A 21,070-nucleotide genomic window follows, 5' to 3' on the forward strand; every position below is an offset into this window, starting at 1 on the left:
GGGAATGTACATTTCTCCTCCCAAATGTCTGATTTGGAAATGTCACCACATCAACCACCTGAGAACCGAAGGGAAAGTAATCACCAACATTAGAGGTATAAGATCACAATCAAGTATCTTCATGTTAACTCATAACAAACAGACAGATCAACGAACGATGTCGGCGTCACTAAGCAACGGAAATACCAACACTCTTTTAGAACGTGTCTATCACAGCAGCACCTCTTGTTATGTCACGAGGTCGGGGTTCTATTCTCGACTTGCTGTAGATTGTGAATGACAGACAGTACAAGTCCAACAGATGGACGGGATACTCGCCTACAGCAGTGAACATTGCCACCAGGAATTACTGAAGTTTTACCTGTTGTCATCCGCGACCATCTATCTGGGCGGGCTGATCCTAATAGTGATCTGGCGGATAGTTAAGGAATTCATCAATTGCTGCAGACCCTTTTCAAGAAAGGTACACACAGACGTCAGAGCGGTGGTCTTCAAACTGTGGAGAGGAACGTGTGTGGGACGGGAGTGTGAAGGGGGGTTGACGCACGAGTCTGTCTAAAAAGGGATAATGGTGACTGACTTTAGTGGAACCGAGCTGGCTGATAAACTAGATGGCAAGTGTGTGCAGTTATTATAAAACATATATCATTTAGGTAGGGACGGAATCGATGCTGCGGACTTAGGGATGTGGCCAATGAATGCTGTTTAAACTGATTCACTGGCATGGTATCATATTGCGGTCCTCGCCACCTGCAACCACCAAGCAATGCATATTGTGAAAATAGTAGAGACTGCATCCAAGTTTTTTGTGAGGCTTTGAATGGGAAATTATAGTTGTCAGCAGTGAGAGAACCCATGAAAGAAGCAAACCAATAAAATAAGATTTAATGTGCTGAATGTTCAGTTAATGCCTGTGATGGGCCCTAAACTGGGTTCCATGTGTTAATATCCCCGCAAAAACATCGCCATCATTTTTACGCAATATCAAGGCTTGGAACCTGCGGGGGACACCCCCTACATTATTTGTAAAGGGGGGGTCACCCCCAAAACCTTCACTCCCAAAATCCCAAAAAAGTATCCCCCCAAAAAATATCGCCTATGGCCGTTCCAGACGACCATTTATACCGCGATATTTTTGGTAGGGATAATATGTAGTGATACCCTAAACTGCTGCTACTTGAAGACTGAGCAACGGAACGTTGCCTTCAGCTATTTTAGCACCCAGCCTTTTCATTATTAGAGCAGCACTCTGATTCAGTAAGCCGCCCAAAGAGCTCAATGTGTTCACATGCATTATCCCTGCTGAACCTGGAACAAATTGCATGTAAACACATGGAGCTGGTCTCTTTCTTTGCCGCTACAACTCTCTCACAGTTTCCGAGTAGAGCGGTTCCAGGCAAAGGGGATCCCTATGTGTGCAGATAATCCTGACAGACCATTTGCCAGCCATAGCACAGAACGTGGTATTTTCCTTGCACATTGAAAAGATGGGTTCTTTACTGAACAAAGTGAAACCATGCTGGGGTGAGTAACTTCTTTAATCAAGTTTCAAGTAGACAGGATCACAGGTATCAGTTAAGTCCACAAGTAAAAGACATATAGGAACACATCCACCAGCATCCTCTCATCCTAGGCAGCTCCCTCTCAACTCACACTCAGGGAACACTCAACACAAACACTGACTCAATATTGCAGAAGCAGGCATTCCAAGCATGCAAGCTCACAGCACAGGGACACGAGAGGATGCAAGATGTAACACATCTCCCTTCTTATAACTGAACAAGAGAAAGGGAATGGAACAGGGAAAACAAAAAGACCAACCTAAAATCCAACCAAATTCTCTATAAACCTAAAATCCAACCAAAGTCTCCATGAACACTGAGACTAGGTCTCTAACTCAGTCACTCGATTCCTTACTCAGACCACAAAGAAAAGCTCCCACTCAACCACATCCCCTCAACTATCCCACACATGAAATAGACAGGACAACACACACCAACCAATACACAGTCCTCACATGTGGGCCCAAAAATGGGACACTCCGACCAATGAACCTGCCCCAACACCTGAAACAACAACCGGAAATCCACATTAAATCTAACTCAACCATCACTCTTCATCCCAACCACCATGACAATGATGCACCTAAAGCTCACCTGGTATCCGACACCACACAACACACAGCTCAAACTGACAAAAGAATAACCTCTAAAACACACACACTACTAGCAAAACGTACAGTTCCAGTCAAATGTGATCAACAATTCCCAACCGATCGCGGACCACATCGCCCAAAGCATTTCTGTGCAACACACCCAACACAACTAAGATGGCAATGCTAGAGGCTAAAGCAAAGACTTAAGGACCCCAACATGGCCTCAAGTGCCTCACTGTCACAGTTTATTAGGTGGTAACACTCTACTCAGGAAGTTACTTTCCCCACAAGCAAGGTGGCACACAATAAAGCGCTTTAGAGATTCAAATTTGGTGAGGCCTTCTACCCGTCTCACACCTACCCCAACAAATACCCTGTGTCAGCAATGGACTAGGAACCAGGCCTGTGTATAGTAAAAATATATATGAATTTATTTAAGGTTTGACAAAGAAGACTAGCAGACAATATTACAACTCCCAATTACTTTCTGTTTTAAAACAACACTGGTAACATATTGAAACATGCAGTCACAATTTACAACAGATTTAATTGCAATGTAACCATTTAACCAATAGAAAACATGCACAATGCAATGGAAAAATCATTTTGCAACACGCATTCAAAGGACATGCAATGCTTTGGGATTCTGTTTTGGGAGGCCAGGGAATCAATGGGAAATTTCATTCTTAGGCTTTCGAAAGGTACAGGTGGGAAAAGGAACTCAAATGGGAAACCGTTTCTCACTTTTATTTAACAGCCAAGGTTGTGAAAAGGAACACCAAGGGACATCATTTTTCAACACACATTCAACTGAAAAGCAATGCATGGCAATTCTAGTTTGGGATACAAGGGAATAAATGGAAAATTTTGTTTTGCAGCACACATACAAATGAGATGTAAGGCTTTGTAATTCTGACTTTGGAATCACTGGGAATAAATGGGAAGCTTTGTTTCATACCCTCTACATTCACTTGAAAGGTAGCGTTTAGGATCACTTATTTTGGGATTATGGACACACCCTTTTGGGGCAGGAGTCAGGGGTTTCAGAGGGGAAGTCACCCAAGTCGTTATGTTCTATATCGGCTCTAACACACTGGGCATGAACTTTGCTAATTTCAAACTGTAACAATGCTCATCCCATGATTTTCTATATGGGAATTAATTGAATTAGCTTCAATTCAATGCGCTAAAGATTTCCACGGTTTCCACCATCCCCACAATTTAATGGAAAGAATTTCTTCTGAAGCATGTGACCATCCATCTGCTTGAACCAATGTTTATCTTACCCTTTCCCACTGAGCTTCAAAGGGTCTTTGCTCAGAGCTAATGCACTTTTTATGGAAACCTGACCTTGAAGGTAATTTCTGTTGATCATGTTATCTGTAAGTCCCATACGTTCAATCCACTCCTTTGTATATGTTAACATTTATATTGACAACCAGAACTGTTTCCTTGGTGGCCCCTGCCCCAGAGGTCTTGGGATCAAAGTTTCAGTTCAGAGAGAAAAACAAGTTGCAGTTCACAATTCTGAAAGGCTAGCATATTGCATTTATCCACCGTGAACATGTACATTTCAATACTGCACTATTGTCTGTTGTTCACAATATAATCTTTCTTTATAAACTGTATTAACAGAAATAAGTTCACTCTTGGCATTCTTCACAAATATTACACAGTTACATAAGAAACCAGGGTTCATTTATGCAAAATGAAATAAGCCTTGCCTCATAAAAGCTGTCATTTTTATGTGCTAAATTAAGTCTCTTCATTCCTGAAAACACCGTCTGTCAGTTGACTTTACTTTCCCAATGTAAGGCATCATTCCTCCTTTTTAGCATGTGTACTGTTACAGTTTTGAATCTGTCAAAGTCGTATTTACACAAAGCCAGCATCTGAAATGCCCCCTATGTATTTGGAATCCATCGGCCACAGTTAACAATATTCCAGTTCTGAGTCTCAATCTTTTCCGGCTGAATGCCTGTACATTGTAACAAAATGGATGGAGGACCATTCTCGCTCATTCAGTAGGCCTTTTGTTATACCCACTTTTTTGTACTGGCTTTTATATTTCAGTTCAATGGAACTCCACACTGAGCCAGCTTCACTTCTCACAATGGGGCCTAGCATGGCCTCTCCATCTCTGATGCTCTGGGGCTGTCTTTTTACCCCACATCACGCTTCAAGAAAAAGCGGCATGCACAAAAGGCGGTGTACCAATCGCAAGCTCCTACTACTCCTAGATGTCCAACATCCCATCAAATCAATGGTGTCCAACACCCAAAACGTCATGTAGTCAGGTCAAGCTCACTGCAGCAGACAATATGCTACCAGATAAACACAAAAAACCTTGGCCGCCTCGAATTTAACTGGTGGTTTGCTAGATCTCCAGATAAGCTCATATAACAAGACAAACAAACATGCAACCTCGCCAAAACAATATGCGATAAATGATTGTTTCAAAAGAACATTGTAAATTAAGATTTACCTACTCTTAACAAGTCCAAGTCCTGGGCTAACAAAGTCTGCAATATTGATGCTCCTGTTGAGGTAAAAGCTAAACATAAAAATAAACATTGCTGTTATAAATAACTAGATTGCAGAGAGGCCACGTCATACCAGTGATCACCCTGGAAACCATGTGCATCATTACCTATTCTTGTTCACAATGCAGGCCTCAAATCACAACTCTTACAACTAATCTTCCCTGGAGGCAATGGAAATAGCTTGAACAAATGGCAATAAATATGGGTCCAGTTCTTTTAATACCATAAATTGGGCATAATCAGGGCAACAAAACACTGCCCCACATTTCATACAAAACCCCAAAGTCTGATGGCTGCCAGAGAAATCCCTGACCGCAAGGGCGACCCTGTGATGTTCCCAACCTTTTCTTTAAAAGCCTTCTCTATCAGCACAATACTTCTTTGGCTGTGAACTTCCAATGTGAAATGTGAAAATAAATAAATAAACACAGTCATTGGCTACCTCACAGCATTCTCTTCTTTGGTTCCCCCAACAGCTCACCTCCCTTGACCGGCGACATTGGAAGGCACAAACTCCCCCACGACCTTGTACTCCTCTGCCCCAACACTCCCACTGCCCATCTACTAGCGCCACCTTGTCTAACAAGAAACAAAAAAAGTATTACAGTTGATAAAGTAATCCCTGCGATCCTTCCCACTCTAAATGCCTTACCAGAAAATCTAGATCCTAGCATCCTAGTCCATGAATTCAACAATATCATGCTCACTACATTGGACAAAATTGCCCCTCTTAAACTTAGATCTAGCAAACCCAAAGCCCACTTAAATAAATGGTTCACGCCACAACTTAGGGACCTACGCCTTCTGAAAAGAAAAAGTGAAACCAACTGGCGACTCTGCCCCTCCACCGATAATAAAGCCAAATTAACCTTGCTCTCTTCACACTATAAGAATGAAGTCTGCCTGGCTAAATGTTATTCTTATGACGAGCGCATTGCCAAATCCAACTCTAGCATGAAGGAACTCTTCTCTATACTAAAAGAATTAGTGTCTCCCATAGCTACACCTGACATCTGTACTAAGGATAAGTCCTGGTGTACAGACATCCAACAGGCATCATCAAGCAAAATCAACATGCTCCAAAATAAAATCCAGCAGAAAAAAGAAACATTGAATCTACAGCACTCACTTAAAAACCCTCTCCCTAGCGACCCACCGAAGGCACGCGACAATATCTTCCATTTCACCAAAATGTCTACTCTGGAAGTAGAAAAAATCATCCTTTCATTGAAGCCTTCTAATTGTAAAGGCGCCATCTGCCCTGCGCAACTAATAAAAGATGCTGCCAGGGAACTATCTTCGTTCATTGCTAAATTGATTAATGCCTCCTTTACTTCAGGCTCCATCCCTGCTAACCTAAAACAGTTGTGGGTGCTACCTCTCCTAAAAAAACAGACATTAGATCCCCTCATCCCTACCAACTACCAGCCCATTACCAATGTACCATTTTTACTCAAAATATTGGACAAAGCTGCCTATAACCAAATTCAGAAACACTTAGAACGGCACAAACTCCTACGAGACAGACAATCTGGTTTCCGCCCACTATACGGAACTGAAACTTACCTTATCGATTTAAAATCCCAAATTGATGAGCTGAGAGACAAAGGGAAGTCAGTACTTTTGCTCCTACTTGATCTCTCAGCTGCATTTGATCTTGTGGACCATAAGATCCTCTGTAGACACCTTGATTCTGCCGCTCACTTCTCCCCTGAGGCTATCTGATGGATTGAATCATTCCTGAGTGAGAGAACCATGAGAGTTTTCTCTCCATCGGCAGCTGCAGACCCTACCCCTATTCTGTGCGGTGTTCCTCAGGGTTCTTGTGTCTCCCAAACTCTATACAACATCTTCACCAAGCCCCTGTTTGATGATTTGGACCATCTGGGTATCATCTACACCAATTATGCAGATGATACATAGATTCTCCTCCCGCTTTCTGGGGATCATAGCAAGGACACAGAGTTGGTGAACAGGGTATATCTTATCATCCAGGCATGGATGGCCACTCATGGCCTATGCCTGAACGACGATAAGACCGAGTTGATAATCATGGGAACACATGCCAACATCAAAAAACTAGGTCAGGAATTTTCCTCATTCAACATCGATGGAAATACCATCAAAGTCTCTAAGGAAGTAAAAACCCTTGGCTTCTACCTAGATTCCACCCTGTCCTTTGATAAACAGGTACAATCCCTGGCCTCCACCACAGCCCACACCTGCAAGCTGATTAGAGCTGGCAAGCCATTCATCTCTTATGAAAGCTGTTTGATCTTGGCCAGAGCCTTAATACTATCCAGAACTGAGTACTGTAATGCCCTATACAGTGGTGCTAATAAAAATACCATCCAGCGGCTCCAAACATTACAAAATAATGCCTTGAAAGCAGCACTTGGCATAAATAAAAGAACCCATATCTCCTCCATACTACTGGTAACAAAATACAGCTAAAGACGCTATCACTGACTCACAAAGCTCTAAATAACGCTGCCCCTAGCTACCTCACAGATAAACTTCATAGAAGAATGTGCCTCTCTGTAACTTGTATATTTGTACATTGCATATTTTTGTAATCATATAAGTCTTTATTGTATATCTTGTATATTTTATAACCATGGATACTATGTAAGCTTTTATTGTATATACTGTATTTCTTGTAACTATGTAAGCTATGCATTTTCTTACTGCTGCGCCCTGTTACTTACGGGTCTGGTGCGCAATGAAAGTAAATAAACAAACAAACAAACAATGCAGCCTGGTGCCAAAGCCCCAACACTCTGCTCCCAATGCCCAGGCTACTGCTGACAAAAAGGGAACTATGAGACATGAGCATGCAGTGACCAGGCACCGTTACAGCCATGACTGTTGTTATGGAACCTTCATGCTCCCAGGCTGTGCCAATGTCATCACTCAGCATCAGGGGCAAAAGCGACTGGAACTCCAGTGATCCTGGGTCCCTTAGAGGAGACAGCCAGTTTACCCCTATCCGGCCCGCTATGCACCGCTTAAAAGGCCCTTATTGCCTCTGCATCTTCAACAACGGCGTAGGGCACTTGCTCTCGGAGCCCTCTACCGCACTTCTTACACTTCCACTGGTAAGTTCCGGCATCTCGCCAACCTCCAAACTAGACTGCAAGGCACAGACCTTGGTTGCCCTTAGCAGACTGGTGACAGAGCTCTTCTCAACCTCCCTGCACTTTTCCGATGCAGTTCTCCTGCCACAAGCAGGCGCATCTTGGCTGTCCTCGCCGCCTCCGGTGAAGTTTGCATCAACCTTTTTCGGTGGCCCACAGCACAACCAGAGGAAAGTAGCTTACACCATGTCCCCCTTACACACCAGCTTCCTCTGAGCTGTCCAGCGGAGTAGCCCTTAGCCTCTTGCTGTGACGCCTCCTCTGGAAGGCAGCATGACCAATGGACAGTGGCTTACACCATGTCCCAAGGCTCATCTTGCACTCGCTGTCACCTGCAGCAACGGCCGCCTCATCCAGCTGGGATGGGCTGTTTCCTGCCCTGTGTGGTACTGCAGCAGCCGTTTCTATGCTGGGCAGGGGCCCAGAGACTGATGGATGTCTCCTCTCGCTTCCAGGTGTCTCAGGTTAGGTGTCACTGCTGTCCCCTTTGGATAGCCACTCTTTGTACTTAACTAGCACTTAGATCCACACTTCACCCTGAGCTTTCCTCTTTCATTGTCTACTGGAATAAGCCAGCTTGTCACCAATAAAAAGAAAGATGGGTTCTTTACTGAAGACACAGTGAGACCATGCTGGGGTGAGTAATAGCTTTACTCAAGTTTCAAGTAGACAGGATCACAGGTATTAGGTATTTTTAAGTAAGAGACATAGAAGAAAACATCACCCTCTCTCCCAGGCAGCTCCCCCACAACTCACACTCGGAACACTCAAACACAAACATTGACTCAACATTCCAGAAGCAGGTATTCCACAGGCATTCCAAGCACACAAGCTCACAGCACAGGGACAGGGCAGGAAGCAAGATTTAACACACACCCAGGGACGCTCCCACTTCTTTTCATGAGTCTACTGTTCCTAACAAAGCTCTTCTGAAGGGAACACAATGGGCCTCATTACGACCCTGGCGGAAATCGCGGTGCTAAATGCACCGCGGAGCACGGCGGAAAGCTGCCGATAGCGCCATGGAGGTTGGCGGATTTTCCGCCCCATGCCGACCTTGGCGGGGCGGTAAATCCCCATTCCCCATTTTACCCTTCCCCATTCCCATTTTTGCCCCATAGGGTATAATGGGAGTGGGGAAGGCGTTAATTACGCCACCGTAAAATACGGTGGCGTAATTAACATCAAGGTCCCGTAGCGCCATGGATTTCTCCGCCCGGAAAAACCAGGCGGAAAACGTTCCATGGCGCTACGGGAACTCGTAGTAGGGCGGACGGGTCCGCCGCGAATAACGCTGGCGTAAACCCACTCCGCCAGGGTCGTAATGAGGCCCAATGTGTTCTGTAGGTCGTTTCCCAGTTTTGACAAATTTATGGCAATTAAGCTACACCTACAAAGCAAAACCTTTGCACTGGAGTACAGTCAGCAGGGAATCATGCATACGAGACAGAACCTACAGCTTGCGTGTGTTGTTGGAGTATTTCCGACCCAAGTGTTGCCCATGGTCATATTTATCAATTTTGCCATTCCCCATAGATGGCAACTTTTCACAGTGGGCTCGAGGGTCACTTATCTTTTGCCCAAACTACCATGACACTGTACTCCAACAATTTGCATAATTTGTATAGCTCTGCCAACCTAACTAAAAGGACGACATGTGTTGTGAACCCACAACATTGTGCGGTATTCTGCTGTTCGGTATCTAGGGGGATGCTGCACGGAATGCACTGATGCAGGGAGCATGGAATGTTGGTGAGGTGTTTTGAGCATAGCATTCCACTAAGAGACAGTTGGAAGGCCGGTCAAGTGGCACAGTGAGTGGAGTGCTTGCTTTGACATCTGTGCAGAGCCTGCTAAAGCAGGTTTGAATCCGGCAGGGCCAAACTCAGCCTTTTATCCTTCCGAGGTCAATAAATGAGCACCACACACCGTGGGTAATAATAAGCAGCGCTCAGATACCTGAGGGTTCGTAGCGCTATATAAATGCGAAATTATTAAGGATGCTGGCTGAGGTGCTGAGTGTCTGGTATTTGCTTCATAAGTGCTTTGCATGTTATTATCTACTGGGACACAATATATGCACTTACCTCTTACTCCTGACTCCAGCGTGATACCTACTGGAACAATGAACCTACCACGAATTGAGCACAATTGCATTAGCATTAGAAACAAGCAGAGTTCTGATTTCTAATAGTATTTAATAGCTTAGATGAGTGTATGTATCCCAGTAGAGGCGACAGTTCCTTAATTGACTGTGATGTGTGTCTACTTTGACAGACACGCACTTCATCTTATTATCATCGCTCAGCACTGTACTTTTGAGTTATCATTCCTTAGCTATTCAGAAGTGATTGGATTGCACTGAAGTGCCTTTTGACCTTGGGTAAAGCTGTTCTGGGAAAGTGCGTTCACTAGCAGTGACTTTCTTGAAAAACGTAAACATCATTAATACATATATGTAGTGATGGGGCACACACAATTAACTGGACTTGCAATTAACCCAATGGTAAACACTTATTATTCAGAACAATGTTTATTTTCAGAAATCAGAAATCAGCCCCTCCAATAACTTATGTGCCTGACCCCAAAGCACTTAAATATCTATACATTTTTGGGAAACGTGTTAGCAAAGCACTCCTGATCTACGAAATCTGCAAGCATTTGGAGGTCATAGGGGGTCAAAGCTATGTCAGTGGCAATAGCAGACCTCAGTAAAGCCATTGTGTGGAGATGAAAGGCTTGCTTTGCATGTAAAAGGAGCACCACTTTAGTAAGTGATAACCTTTTTTTTTACCAGCCTGCCCTGCTCATGGGTTTCTTGACACTGTTTGCCGCCTCAAGGGTTTAGTCTTCTATTGCGGACCACACCCATGAGTCGCAGGTCAGTTGACAACTCTGCCTTTCACACCCACTACCTGCCATTGTATGCCCAAAACACATCCTTCAGGGATCTCGTTGAATTGACTCCATCAAGCAGTAAAATCATACTTTGGCCTGACAGTGACATTTCTAAGCAGTCTGCTGACAGTTTATGGAAGTACTTGCATATCTAAAGGGGCTTCTGGTGTAAGAAAAATATGTTAACTAAGTGTGTCTTAAGCCACTTTATTTATAGATGGCCCCTGCACTGAAGTTCTGTTCAAAAGAAGCACTGACAAAGTCAACCGTTTGTACATCAATGTTAAAAAGACGTTTGCCAGGCACTGGAATCATATGCCCAGCTAATACCACAAATGTCTGGCTGCTGCCAGATTAAGGCCAAGCTGTGCCATTATGTTAATGCCTATCCCATGCCTACTTAAAAGCCACAACTGTTGGTATTTTGAAGTGGCCTGGTGCCAGGTCTTGAAGAACATGCCAGATCCACAGTTTATAGGTAAGTTCCTTTATTTTTGTTGGTGAAGGGATGCCCAGTACATTTACATATGATAGTATCAGCACAGCAAAACACTTGACCCTCCACACCTCACCGCTCTAGGAACACTGAACTAGGATCCACAGTACATTCTGTCTTAACATTCCATGCACACATCCAAGCATAGTGTGGTAGTCTGCTTGTCAGAATACTTGGATTTTGGACTACCTCTCCCACCAGCCATAAGCAGAAGGCCTCATGTCTGGAAGTAGCAATAGGCACCATACAAAATCCAACCTATTAGTTGGTAATCACGTGTCACGAGTGAGAGTCCTGTCCCTAGTGGGATGTTTGATGAAGGAGTGCCACTTAATGTCTTTGTAGTAATGATGCTGTGATTGTAGTATGCAAAAAAGGAGACTCTGGCATTGTGGATATGTAATCTGAATTAAGCTCAGGGCACTTAGGGAAGAGATGATATGCTTACTGGGAATGTACTGTTTGTTGTTTGAGAAGATGTTTAGGTTCTGGCCCCACGTTCTACTGGTATTAAGGCCACATTTGCTGGTGTATGAGTACATTTGAAAAGTGGAACTTACCTGGGCACATACCAGATTCTGGTACCACTTTACCCTGGCACTGGTACATCTTCTGCTGTCCTTGGAAAAACTGAGGAACAAGTACACTCTAAAGTGGGCTAAGGGATGCCTAGGACATTGATGATGTGGGCAATTAGAATGCTGTGATTGTTGTTTGCTAACAGTTTGGCGATATGGCGGTCACTTTTTCTGGTACATGACTGAACATTTTGAGGATCTGGTTTCCCTATTCTCTGGCAGTGTTTTAGTAGTAGTTGCTGTCTTTGAAAATATTGAGGCTCTTGGATCAATCTTACATACTGGTTGTAAACGTGATTGTTGATCGTGTACTTTGCTAGTTTTGGAAACATGTTTATGTGTTTTATTATCATCAGTGCCATTGATAAGTAGATATGGTACAGACTCAGCTCTGGGCACATTGTTGCCGGTGAACTTTGGTAGTTTGGTTTTAGTTGTCCCTGGCTCTAGGTTAAGCTCTGAGGCCACTTTTATCTGGGCTTGATGATTCAGTGATTGTTGTTTGTTAACATTTGAAAAGTTGGTTTGGGACCAAAGGCCAGGCCACAAGGCTAAAATCCAGGGTACTGATGGTGCAGTGTTTTGTTGTCTATTATTATTTTAACATTATTCTAGGGGGGTCCTATAGGCCAGGGCACAGGCACAATTTTATTTTGGCAACAATGATGCATTGATTGCTTATGAATATTGAAAAGTAGGATTGGGGCCTAGTACAAGTCATGTCTCAGGATCACTGCTATTTGTAAACTTTGTTTGGTAGTTTTGTAAAGAATTGCATTTTCTATTTTTGGCCTAAGTTCAGGACCTTGGCCGACTTCTCCCTGTCACTGATGATGCAATGATATTTTGTGAACATTGGAAAGGTAGGGCTCATGTCTGGGCATTTTTCAGGCCCTATGTCCACTCTTACCTGGCAGTGAAGCATCTTCTGTTGTCCATGGGCACATTGTAAAGTGGGGTAAAATGGGCTACATGTCATGTTTTTTGGTACTGATGATGATGGTGGTGATGATTAAATTGATGTACTTCTTGGACCCACTTTGCACCTGGAATGTTGATTTAGTAATTGGTAGCTGAGAATATTTGTAACTGGTTTCACAATGTGTAGCAGTAGTTGTCTGTGAACATTTTAAAGCTATGCGCTCACATTTGCTAAGGAGTGGGGAAAGAGTGATTGTTGCCTGCAAACATTGATTGCTGGCTTTCTAAAGATGTTGGTGGGATTTGTTATCATCATGGCTAGAGAACAGTGACATGTTTGCTGTCTATAAACATTTGAAAAGTAGACCTGGGACTTAGTAAAGGTCAGGCATGAGTCCACTTGTCTTTGGGAATGATGATGCACTGAAGGCAAGCGTCCCCAAACAGCACGATCCTCCCCGCAATGAGAGACAATGAAGGACTCTCCCAAAATGGGAATAAGGCCAAGACAGAGTGCGGGTGAGCGTAAATGGGAGTTTATCAATCAGAATAGGGCATGCAAAGAACTCTGCAAACTCCGAGAGCGCTCTGTCTGACAATAGCAAAGACAGGCATATATATTTACAAAAAACGTCATAAGAACCTACACACTATAGGGGGCACAAGTTCAAGGGGATTGGGTGGCGACGACTAACTATAGGTGCTGCTGTGATGTGGTTGGCTTTGGCTGGAAGACGTCACTAGTCAGCCTCGTGGGTTGGGCTGGGCCTGGCAGGGTGGCAGAGTTCATCCGGGCGGTGTTGTTGTGCCATCGCGGCCAGTGTTAGAGATGAATGTCTTTTCCTGACTTATTTGCCCTGGGCCATGCACACCGCAGTCATTCAACCATCTCAATGTTATTTTCTTTAGTAAATCTTCCAATAGGTTATACTACAGGTTAACGCAACACAGGAGGAATGCACCTTGTGAGGGGTCTGGAGGTAATACGTCAGGACATGGTTACCAGTGTCCTGTTGACCGGGGCCATAGGTCGAGGGGCTAAGCTTCAGGGCCTGGGACGGGCGGTACAGGCCTTTCTGCCTTGTTAGAAGTTGTTATGGATGTTCCGCTGTGTGTTGTCAGAGTGTTGGGTGTCCTGATTGCACAGGGCCATAAGTCTGAGATGGTCCGGTGGGTTGCGAGGTTTACGAGGGGGCGCGTATGTTCAGGCAGAGGTTTACTGCTGTGCTGTAAATAATGCAGGTGGCGGGTGGCGGCCTTGGGTGCCACAGAGGGGGTTACAAGTCTTTGAAGCGGCTCCAGTCTGGTTGGGGGAGGTAAAGCAGCGCAGCGCGGTCTCTGCTCTCATGCCTTGGCAGCCTTCACAGGGTGGGAGGGGGAATGGCCTTGTACGTATTTCACAAAGGTATCTCCCTCGTGTGTTGCCGATTTAGGTAAAGACATCACAAACATTTGAACACTCTATAATACTTATTGTAAGCAATACAAAACATGCATTTAAGCTTTGCTGGATGTGTCTCGATTATACCCAGGCTGAGCACTGTATTCGTACACTATGTCTTAACAGCTACAGTATTTTAGTTACATGCATACACATTTACAGTAAATGAGGTAGTATTCGGGTTGGTGGAGTACATAGAAAATGACCCGCCACTGTACGTGACGGTGGTGGCACATAAGGGGCTTAGATATACACACATAACGAGTGCATTCTCGCGCATCCTTCACATGAGCCCATAGTATAGTTACATTCGCCTTCTCGTGTACTCTAGCAGCATTTGCTTGGTTATGGCGCAAACCCTCGGAGGGTAGGTTTCCCAGTGATACACGTAACAACCAGACCCCTGGAGCGCTCCTTTATTGTTAGCGTCCAACTGCAATGGTGTGGGCTCGCCATTGCTTATATCATGGAAGCATGCTTTCTTATGTTTATACATTCTACAGGCTTTTGTAATATAAGAGGGTTTGTGGAAGAAAGCATACTTTGCGAGTGGTCTTGACATTTATATATATAAAGACTGTCTGCCATCTGATGACCATTTTACCGTTCTTTTCATTGTCCAGGCCTGCTGGCCGGGTCATGCTGGGAGCGATGGTACACTGCGGGAGGTGAACTGTTACAATGTTAGTGTATTACGCTAGCTCATGTCCGTCTTGTTCGTGGGAACGTGCTCGCAGCGGATCTGCCAGGGTGCTGCGGCAACAAAGATGACTGAAACCCTCCAAGGGTGGGGGCCGCGCTACAGTGCGCTGAGCTCACACCATTTTTACCAGACAAAATGGTTTCTGGGCCTAGCTAAATTTTCAATACGTGTAGGCAAGCAATGCGTGTGGGCAATCAATACGTGTGGGCAATGTCTCCAGCGGGTGAACCCTCCACCACCTGGGCCCGGGTGGCATGAGGGGACGCCCAATGAGCCATTGCCCTCACCTGGGGAGAAAACGCAGGCGAGAGGGGTCTCCTGGACCAGTCCTCCCCTACATTTCCCCCCTTTCGTTACTTAAGTAACGAATTCTTTAAATCTTCTATCCTCCTACATTCTGCTTCGTCCATCACCGCCTCGTCCCATGCAGGAGTTCCTTTGATGGGCATCCATGCTCTGCACACCCCCCTTAAGCTCTCACCTCTCCTGGCGTATTCATCTGGGGTACACGTTAGATATATACATCCACCATCTCCCTCCAAATCTACCCAAACTTCCTCGTACCATTCTAGTATACGGGGCTCTTTGATGGTGGTGTGCCACAGCTTATCTACAATATCCTTATCGTGGTACATAGGCACCAGTTGGTACCTAGGTGTGTTATCTATCCCTGTTTGTACTTGTGCTTCTTGCATCGTTTTTATTGTGCCGTGTGAGTTGCCCATTGTCACCATCATCATTGCACCATTTGGTACTGCGTTAGCACAAACTCGAAGACCCACCTGGCACAGGCAAAAAATTAAAAGGAGGAACACCACAGCTGGCATCAAAAATTTCACAGTTGTTCCAAGCCATGAGGGGACCCAGGAGAAGATGTTATCGAACCATGTACTGTCTTCTTCTCCACCTTCCATTTTCATTTTTTCTCCTAGGTTGTGGACTGCTTCGATCACATGGGACAGGGAGCCGTTCTCTGCGTCTTCAGAAGGTACGAAAGTGCAGCAGGCACTTCCTATTTTTCGGCAAACACCGCCGTCCATCGCCGTCAACAGGTCCAGGACATACCTGTTTTGCATGGTCATTAGTCGTAAAGCTCTTAGTTCCACCTTTATTATATTGAATCCTCCTTCAGTGTCGTTTGCCAGCTGAATCAATTCCCAACGGGTTATCTGGAGCCATTTTGCATTTGCCCTTGCTTGGACACTTGAGACGAGCGAGGCAAAAAATGTTTCTGCTGAGCTGAATAATCGATATTTGTCTGGGATCTGAGCCAATAGTTCTGATGATGCCTTTGATATGTAATTTGATGCTCGTCTGCTACGGGTCAACACCTCTCCCTTGCTTCCGGAAGACAGGACATACATTTGTGGCTCTGCAGTTGGTTGGGCCACACTCTGTTGCAGGCGTTTCTGTGCCTTTTTGTTCCCATCGATGTGACTTTCTGGTATCACCATTAGTGCCGAGTGCAGAGTGGCCATTGAGCAGCTGCCACTCCATGACGGGGGGAGGTGTAGGTATGCCTGGTTACCGCATACCCAGTACGTGTCCATAAGGGCTGCAGTCCCTTTTCTTAGATCTGGGATGGTGAGGGTCTTGTTACAGTTCTTGTTTGTTCCCATGGAGGTCTTCCCTTCTCCTTTGAAACACAGTTCATAGTCCATTTCGCTCTGTAGTTTGAAAGGTTTTTCGATGGCGGTCACCCAAGTTAGTTTTGAAATGTGTTCTTTCCATACTGGTGTGCATGTTTCTTCTATCCACTGCAATTTCTCTGGTGCCACACCTCTCAGTGCTTCCGCCTTGCACATTACTTCTTCATCCTTCCACTTGTTATCAGAAAAAAGTGTCCCTTCAAGTACAAAAAATGGTTCTTTCAGACATACCACCCCTGCCGGTTTTGGGTAGCACGTTTTCTCGTTCTGCAGCATTTGAAAAGTCACTTCATGTGCCTGGAAGGTGTTCTTAATCCTGCACAACGTGAGATGAAGGAGACATTGGGCATCTATGATTGGCAACTCTTTGGGTAATAATACCTTGGGTGTACCTGATGCGTGAGGGATGAGGGAGCAGACATAACAGCTCTCGTTTGTTGTTTGTTTAGCTGTGGCACTCATATCTGCATACCACTTATTTGTTTGGTGGGGGTGTCGTGAGTCTTCCATCTTATCCAGACCTAACCCATAGTACTCATCATACTTCCTCCTCCCTGCTTCCCTCTTCCGTCTGTTGTTCTTGTTCCTCATGTACTTCCCAAGTCCCTGGGCAAGTGACAAACTAGACCCCCGTTTCTCATTCCCGCCCCCCTTGGCCCATGCATCATATAATATTTCGTGTACCTTTTCCTCCTCCTCCCTGACGTTATCTGGCAGGTTGTTTTTTAGGATGGGGGCAGGCTGGCTGGTGGGGGTGTTATACAACCATGATATGGCGGACGGGTTTCGGTCGTTTAAACTGCGGGCATTGTAATTAGAAGCCCCTGGTGGAGACACTGTATTGTTCTGTATTCCACCCTGTGGCTTTTTCCTTTGTAAGATGACAGCACTGGATGGTGTGGTATGATAACCCCATACAAGTTTAGTTCCGTCCCATATCAAAAAATCACCTTCCCTAGTATTAACACTCGCAGTTGTATTGGACCCAGTAGTGCTGTTAATCCCAGTGCTGTTAATCCCTCCCCCCTCGTTCATTTCGATAGAGATGAACGCTACAAACCAATATGTAACCAGGCCAAACATTAGCATAAAAAACAGTGTGATGCATACAGATAATCCACACTCATACGAATATCTGCATCTCTCATGTACTAATTCTCTCATCCTGCTAATTCTATCCGTTGCAGGCTGCCCGTTAGATGCCATGGAAGCTCCTGTTTGAGATATAAAAGTGCATTAAGTACATACATGTAAACATTTTGCTAGCATCATCAGTGCCAATATATATATTTAACAGGAAATGGGAGCGGGTAGGGATGCGGGGAGGGGTATTCACAGACAAGGGTGTGAATAGGTCATAATATGATCACTTTATCAATTACATATAATTCAACACGATAAGAAGTAATAAAGGTTTTTTTTTTTTCTTTTTTTTCAGTACATAACAATCCACGTATCCTTATCAGTTATTCTTCCATTCGAGTCCAGTACTAACACACACACACAAGTTCATATTCAGACATTTTGCTCAGTCGCATCGTTTGCTGTTGTCTGTGCCTCCTCATCTACCTCCTCTTGCACATTGCTATATGCCTTCCGTACATCAGTCAAGTGCACCCAGTACCTCAAGCCCTTTACCTTCACTGCCGTGGCCGTGCAGAATACGACCTCGTATGGGCCATGGAATCGTGGTGCATTCCACCGACGTACAAAACTTCTGACATAAATTGAGTCGCCTGGCATTAGCTGTAGCTGTTGCTCTGGCTCCGTGACAGATCCTGTTACGTTCCCCTCCTCTCTAGTGAAGGGTGGGGAGAGTTGCTTTGATATCGCGCGCGCTGCCCTTGTTAATTTCTTTAAATAGTCTGTGAATTCATCTCCCAATATTGCTGCACTTCTGTGAGCATCTGAGTGTTCGCGCAGTGGAGAGTGTGCTGTGTTCATTCGTCTCTCAGTCACGATTTCGTGTGGGGACAAATGGTGGTCTTTGCTTGGCTGATTTCGTAATTCAAATAGTGCAAGGGGTAGACAATAAATCCAATTCTTTTTCAATGTGAAGCATAGTTTCGACAACCTGCCCTTTAACAGTCTGTTCATCTTTTCCACTACGCCATTACTTTGAGGGTGATAAATCGAACACAATTTATGTTTTATTCCCAATAATGTAGTAACTTCCTTGAAAAGCTCATTCACAAAATGAGTGCCGTTGTCTGAGCGAATCACGTCACAAATTCCCCAGCGCGGGAATACTTCCCTTACTAGGAACTTGGCGGCGCTTTTGGCATCAGGTCGTGCACAGGGTCCAGCTTCCACCCACCTTGAAAATGGGCACACAACCACGATCATGTACCGTGCGCCATTACACCTTTCCCCCATGTCTGCGTAGTCTATATGCAGTTCTCTGAATGGGCCAATGGGTTTGGGAATTGTTCCCCGGAGCGTGCGTAATGTCATTCCTGAATTGTATATTTGGCATGTTGTACATTCCATTGCTAACCGAGACACGTGCTCCTGGAGACAGGGCACGAACCATTCTTCCTGTATCTCTGCTGCGATCTGCTGCTTGGTATTATGTGCAGGGAAGTGTAGCTGTTGAAACGCAACTTCTAGTAACTGTAGAGGCATTACCACTTTCCCTGAGTTACTTTGCCGCCATAGTAGGTCTGTTCCCGACTGGCTGCACCCCCGTTTAGTCCACGTCAATTTTTCCTCTGCACTAGCTCCTTCCTGCAATTCTAGTATTTGTGATATGGACATCATGTTGTACCCTTCTGGGGGCTCTTCGGTTGTCTTGTTCTTAAGCATGTACTCACCTGTGTCATATTTCTGAAAATAGGAAGCCTCCTTGGTGGCAGCGTCCGCTGCCGCGTTCCCCAAAGACACAACATCTGTGTTGGATGTATGGGCTTGGCACTTCACTATTGCTACTGCAGTAGGGTTTTGTAGGGCCTCAATTAACTCTTTTAACAATTCTGCATGCTGTACTGGTGTTCCATCTGCCCGTCTGAATCCCCTACGCCCCCATCTTGCTAGACCTCCATGTACTGTCGTCGTCATGTAAGCTGAGTCTGTGTATATTGTCACTGCACAACCCTTTGCTGCATGTAGTGCTTCTATGAGCGCAATCAGTTCTGCTGCCTGTGCAGAGTAATGTGACGGAAGGCGGTACTGTACTAGTGTTTCATACTCACCGTCCTCTAGCCTCACTACTGCCATGCCAACGTGTTTTTCTCCCGTGTCCACATCAATTGATGCAGACCCATCCACAAAGTACACTTCCCCCTCGCTTAGAGCGTTCTCACACACCACTGCGTCCTCCCCTCCTTCTCCTGTGTAGGTTGCGCAATCGTGGTTCTGCATATCCTCTAATGTGCACGCTTCTGTAATGAATGTGGCGGGGTTCACTGTCTTACATCTCACTATCTGGATGTTGGCGCTGGAAAATATAATCTCGTAGGCTGTTGCCCGCTGTGTGGTCAGTGTGCTTTTTGATCTCTCAAGTATTGCAAATAATGAATGTTCCACGAACAATGTTACAGGGCAACCCATTACTATTGTGGCACTTTTCTCAATCGCGAACGCGGCTGCAGCGAGTGATTGCTCGCACGCGAAATGGCCTTGCATCACGGCGTCCAAAGTACCACTATAGTAGGCTAATGGCTTGTGTCCTAAGGACGTTTTTTGTGTCAATACTGCTGTCATGAGTGTTCCCTTGCAGTGTGAGAATAGGTAAAATTTGCGTCCATAATCAGGGTTTGCTAGTACTGGAGCGCTTGAGATTAGCTCTTTCAGTGATTGAAACGATGTGCTCATTTCTTCTGACCATTCTATTTTTTTATTCTCCTGTTGTGCTTCCTTGAGTGCTTGTAGGAGGGGCCTCGTGTATGCTGCATAATCTAATATCCATGCTCGGCAATAGTTGCACATCCCCAAGAATTTCTGCATGTCTTTCACTGTTGTGGGTTCACCTACTGATCTTATTGCCTCTACCCTGTCGGGAATTATTCTTTTTCCATCTTTTGATATGAGCTATCCCAGGTATAAGACCTCTGTCAGACAGTATTGTAGCTTTCCCTTGTCCACTTTGTATCCCTTATTGGCCAGTAGAGTCAGGAGCGTTGTTGAATCTCTTCTACATGTTGCTTCGTCTTGTGCACACACTAATAAATCATTTACATACTGAATAATCGTGCTCTCAACTGATAGGTTTCCCAAGTCTTCATGCAATATGCGGTTGAATATGCTCGGGCTCTCACAGTATCCCTGGGGTAGTCTGCAGTGTTCATATCTCCTACCCCCCAATGTGAAGGCTGTAAGGTATCTACTCTCTTCAGCCAGGGGTATTGAGAAAAATGCATTTTTCAAGTCCACTACTGTGAAATGTGATGCCACCTTCGGAATGCTGCATAGTATTGATGCAGGGTTCGGGACTAGAGGGAACTCTTTCTGAATTACGTCATTGAGGGGGCGTAAGTCCTGTATCATCCTCCAAGATCCCCCTTTCGCTTTTTTGATTGGATAAATACATGTGTTACATGGGGAGTTTGAA

The 21,070-nt window shown here is 45.0% G+C and overlaps 1 protein-coding gene across 1 annotated transcript in view; it reads left to right on the top strand.

Moving 5' to 3' along the window:
• Positions 1-284: 284 nt before the first annotated feature.
• The window catches only part of LOC138491456 (calcium-activated potassium channel subunit alpha-1-like), a 1,832,603-nt gene continuing 1,811,817 nt past the window's right edge, over positions 285-21,070 (top strand). Inside the window, exon 1 of the mRNA XM_069617974.1 lies at positions 285-463. Within this exon, the coding sequence (XP_069474075.1) occupies positions 302-463 (162 nt within the window). The 5' untranslated portion in view covers positions 285-301. The remainder of the gene's footprint in view (positions 464-21,070) is intronic.

The sequence above is a fragment of the Ambystoma mexicanum genome, chromosome 10 (assembly GCF_040938575.1).
Source record: "Ambystoma mexicanum isolate Mex_15411 chromosome 10, UKY_AmexF1_1, whole genome shotgun sequence".
Taxonomy (NCBI): Eukaryota; Metazoa; Chordata; class Amphibia; order Caudata; family Ambystomatidae; genus Ambystoma; species Ambystoma mexicanum.